The sequence below is a fragment of the Pinus tabuliformis genome, chromosome J, assembly GCF_031772625.1.
Source record: "Pinus tabuliformis cultivar Carrire ecotype Pingquan chromosome J, CPIR1, whole genome shotgun sequence".
Taxonomy (NCBI): Eukaryota; Viridiplantae; Streptophyta; class Pinopsida; order Pinales; family Pinaceae; genus Pinus; species Pinus tabuliformis.
This window is the reverse complement of record NC_142295.1, coordinates 118,672,396-118,684,359: the sequence shown is the minus strand read 5'-3', so window position 1 is coordinate 118,684,359 and position 11,964 is coordinate 118,672,396. Positions and strand designations below refer to the sequence as shown.

The window sequence follows — 11,964 nt, the reverse complement described above, 5'->3', positions numbered from 1 at the left end:
CTATACTTTAACTGAGATGGTTAAAGTCCTGTATGGAGAGAGGAACACCAGAATGGTTGGAGAGAGTTCTAAACCTCCACATGGAGAAGGAAGCTCAGAGGAAAAAAAAAAGATGAAAAGAAGGATTCCAAAGGGAATGGTGGAAAGCCACCTCCATCCCCACCATCCTCATCTTCCTCATCATCTTCGCCATCTCACACAACATCATCTTCCACTACCACCACTGCTGATACTCATTCCAAAACCCTAAAAGGAAAAACTCCATTACTGAAATTGGACATAAAATTCGAACTTCCCATCTACAATGGAGAGGTGAATGCAGAAAAGTTGGACAATTGGATTCGACAATTGGAGGTACTCTGCAGAATTTAGAACCTTCGAGAAGATGACATAAAGATCTGGTTGGCTTCACTGAGGCTAGAAGGAGCTGCACTAGTTTGGTGGGAAGCAAAGACTCAAGAGGAAATGAGAATCCATGGTAAGATATCCATTTCTTGGGTTGAATTTGTTTTTGCAATTAAAAGATAGTTTTATCCTTTAGCCTATATGCAAAAATCCATCATCAGTTGGCAACACTTTGGGCAGCTTAAAGGCCAAACAATCCAAGATTATACACAAGAGTTTAGGAAAAAGGCTTTGTTATCAGGAGTAAACTTGAAATCGCAAGACACACTCTTGAAATACATTAGAGGTTTACATTCCTATTTGCAGCATACTATCCTTATGTTTAACCCAAGTAACTTAGATGAAGTATGTGTGCAAGGCACACATCTTAAGGCAAGGGGAAAACAAAACATAGAGGAGAGAGGTGAAAGTGAGGGTAAGGGAAAAGAGAAGGGAGGAAAATGGAAGGGAAATAAGAATGCAAGTATCAAAAAAGAGAAGGAAAAACTCACATGCAAAAACTGTTCAAAGATTGGCCATGATGAAGACCATTGTTGGCAACTTCATCCATAATTAAAATAGATAGATTGAAAGCCAAGGAGAAGGGGAAAATTGTTGCTATAGTTGAAAAAGACTTAGGGTCAGATTCAGGAGATGAGACAAAAATTACAGTTATGGGTTTGAAAGGTCAACATGTTGAAAGCACTAGTTCCTCAAATAGTTGCAACAACACTCCAAATGAATACAAAAGGGAAGAGTTGTTCATTGTAAGAGTAATCTCGAATCATACTAGGATTGATGCACTCTTTGATAGTGGATCACAAGCAAACCTGATTCCAGAAGACTTAGTTAAAGAGCTTAAACTTGAAACCGTACCACATCATAAACCATACCCTTTGGGTTGGATAGTTAAGGATGCCAATTTAGAGGTTTCAAGGAAATGCGTTTTTAGATTTGCTATTACTGCAAACTTTGTTGATGAAGTCGAGTTAGACGTGGTTCCACTTGACATTTCTAGAATTATGTTGGGAAGTCCATATTTGTATGATAGGAAAGCAGTGTTTCATCGCTATGAGCACATATATAATTTGCTTAAAGATGGGGTGAAGTATATTGTGAGAGCTCATAACAAGAAACTAAACATTTATTTAGTTAATGCAGGGCAAATGAAGAGGCTAGTGAATGCAAGTCATAACTTGACATTGTTGATGATCAAACAAAGAGATGTTTTGAATCATAATTTTCATAAAGATGTTTATATTTGTAATGAGTTGTTTTAGAATGACAATAGGTTGCCTTCGAAAGAAGGCAAAAAACATTTGTAGCAACAAACATTGGTGTTGAGTGGCATTGAAAACGAGGTGCTGGTGTAAGAAGTTGTAAAGGTCAAAGAGAAGAGGACAAAGCAGCTTGGCAAAGAAGGCATGGGTTTCACAAATGATCATTTCTGGTTTCCAAAAGGCACATTACAATGGCGAAGAAACTTGGGCAAGAGTCGACTCAAGTACAAGGCAAAAGCAACTAAAAATCGCCATAGAGACAAAGTGCAAGGTGAGAAAGATTCCAAGTTTCCTTTGATTGTTGACCAAGGTAGGAAAAATATGTTTCTACAAAATTAGATTGTTGTTCTGCAAATTCAGAAATATTGTACCATGACGATGTCAAAGACAACAATAGATGGTCGTCGGAATCAAGGAAAATTTTGACTTCTTATGAAAAGCTCCAAATGATGAAATTAGGAAAATTTCAATAGATAAATATTTGAAGGATGAGGGAACAATCCCCTCATCAACATAATCAGTGATCAAGAGAGCTTTTGGGGTCCAAAAGGCTTCTAGTGGGGAGGAATGATCAGGGATCAGTATTTGCGCTAAAAAAATGAAAATGCTCAGAATTGCTTCAGATCTGAATGAATGGATAGAGTTTGTCTCTAGGATTCCAATGCTGCAAATGGTTCAAAAAACCGACATCGTATGAAAAATTTAGAGCTTCTGTAAGTTTAGTAAAAAGAAAGACCGTTGGGGGCCAGCCCCCACCTGATGTGACCAAGCACCCGAACCAGGAGCTAGGGGCCAAATGTTAAGTGGGATTATGGTGCCACTAATCAGTTTAGAATTTAATTAATCCATAATTAAGTTGGCGGAATTTATAGCAGAGCCACTAAATCCGGAACTGCCACCAAACTTGGCGGACTTAACTAGCAGCTCTTTAGTTTTAGAGGAGGTTTTCTAGGAAAAACTGTTTGAGCCACAACTTAATCAATTATCAACCAAATTTTGAAAATGAATAGTCATTTTTGGATAATTGGCATGCTGGGTTCATTGGAGCAAGTTTCAAAATTAGAAGAGGTCATCTACATGTGTTTTTGGTCACTTGAATATTTTTGAAGCCTAGGGCCACCAGGTGTTGGAGGCCATTCCCAGAGCAGCTGGTAATGAATTTGAGTAAAAAAATTATCATTTCTAAAGATTTGAATGTTTTAAACTCATTAGAATAGGTACCAATAGCATTGGATGCATGTAACAACAATTTGAGCACTATTGAAGCTAATACAAAGGCTCACACTATGAAGCTGGATCAAGGAGATGTAGCCCAAGAGGGGTGAAATCCTTGAACAAAAATTTCTGTATTGAGCTATGTTATTTTTGCTTGCTATGTTTTTATATGCTGTTGTTCAGCCATTTAAATTCATGCTTTTAAGTTAATGCAAAACACTAAATTTCACCAAGTTAGATGAATTGACGATCACATGCTCATGGATAAACTCTCTATGGATAAGCAAAGAATTATATATATATATATATATTTTGAAATGATATTAGGATTGAATTAACTAGCAATCAATTTCAGATCACCATATCAGAAATTTGTGAGGCCTATTCACAACGACAATTTGTTAATCGAAAATCATTTCAAGGGCATAGCTCAGCATTACAACGCATGCAGAATTTGAGTGCCAGACAACCAACTATTCTACCATTTTAGTGCCACCACTTCAGCTAGTTCGAATTTCCCTGATATCATTGTAATAAGTTGGATTGATTCAATTTTATTATTTTTAGATACATGCTAGTGATTCTGACAAGATATTTTTGTGAATTAGTTATAAATACTTCATTTTGAGAAGTATCAAGTGTTGGTTTTTGTATGAAGAACACCATTGTATATTTTCTGACGCATTAGAAGATTACTAGTAATACAAAAGCTCTTTCTCAGGATTCTTGTGTCAAGTTGTTGGTGAAGTGCATCTATCTATCTTATGTGTTTATATTTCTCTATTTATAGCACATATTTGTTTCCCAAATCTGAATTATTCAATAGATAAATAAAAGGCAAAATTTGTTTAAATCTACACTCTCCACCTCGCTACGAATAATTTCAATGTTTTCTTATGATCTTTAGATATTGAATTTAGGCAAAATGTTCAATATTTAAAGTGAACCTTAAACATGTTCTTCCTTCTCCATTTCACAGACCTTAAAGATCCATTCGCTTTGGCTACCCTACCCTGTGATATCTATCTGTAGACGCTACAGTCAATTTGTATTTTATGTAACAGACTCCATAGCTCAACGGTAATCTAGTTATTGACCAACCATTCAAATACAAATCAAACCCCAAACTTCATAGCTAGCCTAATATTCAATCAAACAATGTTAAATCTTACAGAGAGAGCCCTCTCTAAAGTTGGCAGGGCTAGATCCCAGCTTCCAAAGTTGGTTTGTGGCTACCTTGGTGATTTTCTTCTACAAACTTAGAAAATTACTGAATCCTAATAGATTCACAAAAAAAAAGAAATATTACATTTTCATCTTAAGTCCGGATCTACCAAGCCCCACCAAATATGTCAAGGTGCAAACCTAAAATTACTGAGTCCTAACAAATTCACAAAAAAAAGAAATATTGCATTTTCATCTTAACTCCGGATCTACCAAGCCCCAACAAATATGTCAAAATGCAAACCTTCTTTTTAATGCAAAACTTAAATAAATGTTTTCATGTCGAAATATTTTATTTCTCTTAACTCTTGGTAGATTCTAGGTTAAGATAGATCTATGTTGATTTTGAGCAAAACACACACACACACACACACACATATATATAAGATTAAAATATTAATATTTTATTTCTCTTGACTCATGGTAAATTCTAAATTAAGATAGATCTATGTTGATTTTGAGCACAACACACACACATATAAGATTAAAATATTTTATATAATTCACATTCTACATATTATATTTGAAAGTACAAAACACACACACACACACACACACACACATATACCATTGAAGTATTTTATTTATTATTGACATTTTACACATTAGAAATCAATATATGTTCTAATCATGTTAGAGAAAAATTCTTCGGCGAAAATCACATGGAATACCATTTTTCGACACGTCGACAAATGGTATTCCATGTGATTTTCGCCGAAGAATTTTTCTCTAACTTGATATGGATCACAGAAGCCTGAACTCTATTATGTTCTAATCATATTTGGAAGTAGAGAATATTTACTAGACGACTCTTTCTATATATATATATAAAAATTGTTATAATTTTTTTTAGATGTCACATATATATGTATGTCAATTCCATATTAAAAAATAATAAATTACAAATTTCCCTAATTTATATATAGTTGATATTGAAATATTTTATTTGGGGTTGACTTTTTACACATTCAGATTGCCAATACATACCCTAATCATATTTAGAAATAGAAGGCAAATATCTAAAGAACTCTCTAAATATAAATAATTAATTTTCGTCCTCCCTCTCCATATATATATATAAAATGTCCACAATCCCTAAGCATATTGAATCTATGTTTATTCATTGAGAGAAAAAATAACCCCTTCCTCTCTTATAGTATTTTTTTTGTTACTGATATTTTAAAAATGTTATATATAAATTTCATATTAACAATGCAATAAATTACACATATTTCTTTCAATAAAAAATGAAAACATAAGTTTTTTTTTTTTTTAAATTTTAATTACTTTATTTTTCTTTTTATTAATTTGATATAAAATTATATTACTTAATATAAACATTGACGCATTTTATTTATGGCTAACAGTAAAATATTTTTTCTTATTAGTTTATTTTGATTTAAGCTATTTACATGCCAGCTAAACATAAAATAAATTACATATCATATTATATCAATTATTACGCCGTAAGGCGTTTCCCTCTGAAATCAACTCCCCCAATTGCCACCGTGTACTTGTTTGAGCCATCCGATCAGATGTTAGACGATTGAAACGTTCTAGACCATTGGATGTAGTTTAGGTTAGTTTCTTATATTCTTTCCGCACAGTTTTTCTCGCTGCTTCAAATCGCCGCACAATTTTTCTCGCTGCTTCAAATCTCCCTGAGTAGGCAGCGTCTCTGGGCATCCGACTCGAGGAGCTTGGAGCTTGATGAGCTTTTATCTCCAGTGAAGGTTTTGCAGGGAGAGTTTTCAATGGATCTTCCGGGCTTCAGATTTCCTCCATCGGAAGAGAAATCCTGCATCGATCAGAAGAAATTTCTCGCGTTTTATGAAGGAAAATCCCCTTACAGACAGAGGAAGGACTGGATTATGAACGAAGATGCCAGATTCAGATCTTCCACAGTCAAGGTCATTAGTTTACTTGGATAAAATGTATCCATATCTTCTGTAGACTGTCAAATATTCTGATTATTGCAAGTTTTTCAGGAATTTTTGTTTATGTTGGTCACATAAATTAGAGTTATAGTTGTTATCTAACTTGAGAAGGTGGTTCAGATTCCAGAGCCCTTTTGTTCTTAATCAATTAGGGGATTTATGGCATTTGCATTTCATGAACCATTGCGAATTGAATTTGTATAAAATGGTGCAAGCAAAGCTTTAGATTGAACCCACTTTCTTCAGTGATAAGGTAACTGCAACTTTTCATGAATATTTCAATGGACAGGTTACATTTTGAAGCTTATGTTTTCTTATTCCATTCACTTTGTTGTATTTTCAACCTTTGGGGTCAATATTGGGGCAAACTGAACCGATGATGCATATGACCAGCTAATTTTTAGACCTAAAGTCTATTTTTATCTTCAACTGCAGAAATAGTTATATTTGTTGTACTTATTGATCTGTGGCCAAAGTTTTTCCCTTTTGAAGTTCCTGCTATGAGCTATCCTTTTGTTCTCTTTATCAGATCTTTTGCCTGTAGGATCTATAAAGTTGTTAGCTGAAACGTCCTTTGTAGTACCTTGTTTGGTTTATATTCGTGGATTCATTGACAGTATTGACATTTTGAAGTCTGCTGTTTTTGCTTCTTTGCATTAATTTTCTGTATTTGGTCTATATTTATTATTGTGTGTGGGCATACTTATGGAATTTCTGATCTTCAACTGGAAACTACCACCTGTTCATAATTTGCCGAAGTCCATTTATTTGGGGATTGAGTTATGATATTTGTTTTCATAGAGTTCTCAAGGTATAGACGAAATGCTATTTCAGATCCTTTGTTCTAATGCTATTTTCCTTGGCGTTCTTTTGATTTTTGTAATGTGCATGCATTACCATCAACAAGAAAAATCTTTTCGTAATTAGAATTGTCTAGCAATTGGTGTATATTATAAAAAATATAAATCTGATTAACAATTAAACATGGTTTAAATTGTAGATTTTGCAACGTATTTTCTGCAGTATTATCTGGGCGAATGAAAGCAACAAGAAAGATGGTACACAAACATGGGAAATCAACTACTTTAAGTTGTAATGCAGGAAGCAGGTGTTCCTTGTCTGCTATAATTTGGAGTTTGGCCGCATGGATACTATTGATTCATGCCTACAACACCTTAACTCCATCAAATTCTAACAAAGTAGATTCTCAGGTGCAACAGTATCGCCTTTCCATGTACAGAGAACATGAAGATATAGAGGATAGGGGTTTTGAAGTCAAACAAAGAGGCAAAAAATTTATCTCCCCAGCAGGAAAACACATGGGAAGGAGACATACCCTAGTAGATTATTTTCTTGATGTGACATCTCAAAGAAGATCCCTTTACTTTCCAGAGAAAAATCTTGCATCGAACCCTTTGAAGACTGAAGATAGCAGAAAGTACTACTTTTATCTTGGCAGAGAATGGTGTGACACAGACAGCAGGTCCATACAGGCACATGGCGGAGGAATAATTTATGTTGAAGAGACTCAGACCTTCTACTGGTATGGAGAGAATAAAGATGGTCGAAGCTACCGTATGCACAGGAAAGGAACTACACGAGTGAGTTAATCGTTTCTTTCACTTCTGCCGCTCTGAATGATGGATTCTATGCTATTATTTGTCTTCCTATGCATTTCATGAAAATGGACATATTTTTATGCTCTTTTGGTAATTTTATTTCTGTAGTTTTAAGTCGACAGAATGCTTGTAGAGATATTTCTGGATCTACATTCATGTAAGAGTTGCTGTATGATTTTGAACATTTAAGTTAGCTTCCCATTGTGAAAATTTACCATATCATATTCATTTGTATAAGTCCTTGATTGAACACTCTATTTCTAGCAGATTTTAAATGTTGTGGTAGAATCCTCTGCACAAGACCTTAGATGTAGATGCCAGGTTGACATTTTGAAATTTATATACTAGTAACTTTTATGGGTGTTGAACCTCTTTTCAGCAATGGAGAAGCAATTTGAAAACAAACATGAATTATGCTAGAATTGAGCCAAACAAAAATATATGGGGTTGGAGCTGGTTAGAACGCTGGATGGCTGCAAAGCTTTGGGAGAATAGACTCATGGAACAAGCCCAAATGGATGCTTGTGAAATTCAGTCTCTCAAAAGCTATGATGATGCTGGAGAGAATCTGAGGAAATCTCATCAACCAGGCAAAGTTAAAGTTCGCAGAAACAATATTAGTGTTCGTGTTGGAGAGTAAAATTTTGAGTTCAAAAGCCGCAGTGCTCAACTGTTGATTAGCTTCTTGGTTGGTGGCTGTGAGGAGCTAAAAGTTTGGTTTGATCTGGTGATTGGAGACATGGTCAGCTGGATTGCATTTGAGTCTTTGAGGAAGCCACTTACTAGAGAACTGTGTTTAAGGGAAAAAACAAATCTATAGCAGAAGCAAAAGAGCATGAATTTTCAGCTAAGCTTCTGGTTGTTATCTTAGTTGGCCTTGCAGATTCAAGACATAATAGGAGTATTTCTTTACAGAAGCCAAACAAAGATAACTGGGATATATCAAAACATTCTTGGCTGTATTCCTGCAGGCATATTGATGGTACTATATGAGTAAGGAGTGTGTACACTTTAAGTTAGTGATTTGAGATGGGATTTCTTTAATAGTGACGTTATTGGGCTTCTTGCCCAGTTTAATACTGTGTAAAGATTTCAACTTGGAATGAGATTCTATATATATATATAATGCTTATATGTTTTCTTTCTGCATTTTTTTGAACTTTATAATACAATTGTAATGATCTTATGGTCAGTTGTAGTTCATCCAGGCTAAATAATTGTATTTTGGTGTTAGCATTTTTAGGTTCTTAGTTATCCCTCCAGTCTTTCCATATATTAGCTGATGCTTCTATATAAGCTGAATTTTTGATCTGAACACAAATGTGCTCCCTTTTCGGATTCCTGTAATTTCACTGTCAAAAAAAGTGATGTTGGGAAACAAGTACCAAAAAAGATATAATTTAAGAGAGATGTTCAGCAATCCATGACATTTTTCAGGTATTTACTCAGAAATGCCTATAATTAGGCTTGCTTGAGGATGCTTCTAATTTGTGTAGGAATGTGATATAATTTTTTTATTTGTAATAACGTTATATTGATTGATCAACTTGTATTTTTATTCATTTTCTGGCATCCCACATACTTAGCCCAAGCCTTTCGTTGCATAACTTGACATTGATTGTTCAAATTCTTAGGGATATTGTTCGAATTTTTTTGACTCATATAATCTTATTTTTAATATAAATGGTTTGCTTGTCTTTTAATGGCAGAGTGTTTGAGAGCCCATCCATTTGCGGAAATCTCAATGGGAGAACCCTTAAATTATATGGGAGGCATCCATGAAAAATTATCTCAATGGGAGAACCCTTAAATTATCTCCCCAGCAGGAAAACACAGGGGAAGGAGACATACCCCAGTAGATGATTTTCTTGATGTCACATCTCAAAGAAGATCCCTTTACTTTCCAGAGAAAAATCTTGCAGTGAACCCTTTGAAGACTGAAGATAGCAGAAAGTACTACTTTTATCCTGGCAGAGAATGGTGTGACACAGACAGCAGGTCCATACAGGCACATGGCGAAGGAATAATTTATGTTGAAGAGACTCAGACCTTCTACTTGTATGGAGAGAATAAAGATGGTCGAAGCTACTGTATGCACAAGAAAGGAACTGCACGAGTGAGTTAATCGTTTCTTTCACTTCTGCCACTCTGAATGATGGATTCTATGCTATTATTTGTCTTCCTATGCATTTCATGAAAATGGACATATTTTTATGCTCTTCTGGTAATTTTATTTCTGTAGTTTTAAGTCGACAGAATGCTTGCAGAGATATTTCTGGATCTACATTCATGTAAGAGTTGTTGTATGATTTTGAACATTTAAGTTAGCTTCCCATTGTGAAAATTTACCATATCATATTCATTTGTATAAGTCCTTGATTGAACACTCTATTTCTGGCAGATTTTAAATGCTGTGGTAGAATCCTCTGCACAAGACCTTAGATGTAGATGCCAGGTTGACATTTTGAAATTTATATACTAGTAACTTTTATGGGTGTTGAATCTCTTTTCAGCAATGGAGAAGCAATTCGAAAACAAACATGAATTATGCTAGAATTGAGCCAGACAAAAATAGCTGGGGTTGGAGCTGGTTAGAACGCTGGATGGCTGCAAAGCTTTGGGAGAATAGACTCATGGAACAAGCCCAAATGGATGCTTGTGAAATTCAGTCTCTCAAAAGCTATGATGATGCTGGAGAGAATCTGAGGAAATCTCATCAACCATGCAAAGTTAAAGTTCGCAGAAACAATATTAGTGTTCGTGTTGGAGAGTAAAATTTTGAGTTCAAAAGCCGCAGTGCTCAACTATTGATCAGCTTCTTGGTTGGTGGCTGTGAGGAGCTAGAAGTTTGGTTTGATCTGGGGATTGGAGACATGGTCAGCTGGATTGCATTTGAGTCTTTGAGGAAGCCACTTACTAGAGAACCGTGTTTAAGGGAAAAAACAAATCTATAGCAGAAGCAAAAGAGCATGAATTTTCAGCTAAGCTTCTAGTTGTTATCTTAGCTTGCTTGCAGATTCAAGGCATAACGGGAGTATTTCTTTATAGAAGCCAAACAAAGATAACTGGGATATATCAAAACATTCTTGGCTGTATTCCTGTAGGCATATTGATGGTACTATATGAGTAAGGAGTGTGTACACTTTAAGTTAGTGATTTGAGATGGGATTTCTTTAATAGTGACGTTATTGGGCTTCTTGCCCAGTTTAATACTGTGTAAAGATTTCAACTTGGAATGAGATTCTATATATATATCTAATGCTTATATGTTTTCTTTCTGCATTTTTTTGAACTTTATAATACAATTGTAATGATCTTATGGTCAATTGTAGTTCATCCAGGCTAAATAATTGTATTTTGGTGTTAGCATTTTTAGGTTCTTAGTTATCCCTCCAGTCTTTCCATATATTAGCTGATGCTTCTATATAAGCAATGAATTTTTGATCTGAACACAAATGTGCTCCCTTTTCGGATTCCTGTAATTTCACTGTCAAAAAAAGTGATGTTGGGAAACAAGTACCAAAAAAGATATAATTTAAGAGAGATGTTCAGCAATCCATGACATTTTTCAGGTATTTACTCAGAAATGCCTATAATTAGGCTTGCTTGAGGATGCTTCTGATTTGTGTAGGAATGTGATATAATTTGTTTATTTGTAATAATGTTATATTGATTAATCAACTTGTATTTTTATTCATTTTCTGGCATCCCACATGCTTAGCCCAAGCATTTCGTTGTATAACTTGACATTGATTGTTCGAATTCTTAGGGATATTGTTCGAATTTTTTTGACTCATATAATCTTATTTTTAATATAAATGGTTTGCTTGTCTTTTAATGGCAGAGTGTTTGAGAGCCCATCCATTTGCGGAAATCTCAATGGGAGAACCCTTAAATTATATGGGAGGCATCCATGATAGAAATCATTACTTGTCCTTTAATGACAGGGAGTATACGAGGTCATCCATTACATAAAGTTTATGGGGGAGCTGGATGTTTCATTTAGTGGCTTAAGTATTGCAATTATATATATGTATATCTATTTTTGACCTTATGGGATTTTTGGTGTATTGGATAACTTTCAGTGAATTTGGCAATGTGTTAGACAATAGTAGTGTAGGGTATTTCATATGGTTCTATTCCTTCTTGATTTTGATTGGAAGTTGCAGAGGGTGCGCTAACACAGTTTTGACGGTTTAGTGAATTTGGCAATTTGTCAAACAATATTACTTGAGGGTGTTTCTTATGGTTCTGTTCCTTCTTGACTTTGATTGGAAGTTGAAGACAATACGCTAACATGGTTCC

General features: G+C 34.8%; 2 protein-coding genes across 2 annotated transcripts; both read left to right on the top strand.

The window, feature by feature from the left end:
• Positions 1-1,855: 1,855 nt before the first annotated feature.
• LOC149225844 (uncharacterized) lies at positions 1,856-10,460 on the top strand. Its single transcript, XM_089380036.1, has 5 exons — positions 1,856-1,888; positions 5,711-6,013; positions 7,064-7,641; positions 9,369-9,775; positions 10,173-10,460. The coding sequence occupies exons 1-3, from the start codon at positions 1,856-1,858 to the stop codon at positions 7,079-7,081; spliced, it is 354 nt and encodes a 117-aa protein (XP_089236162.1). The 3' UTR covers positions 7,082-7,641; positions 9,369-9,775; positions 10,173-10,460.
• LOC149225845 (uncharacterized) lies at positions 7,096-7,650 on the top strand. Its single transcript, XM_089380035.1, has one exon. It carries the CDS (start codon positions 7,096-7,098, stop codon positions 7,648-7,650), a length of 555 nt encoding a protein of 184 aa, XP_089236161.1.
• Positions 10,461-11,964: the final 1,504 nt, after the last annotated feature.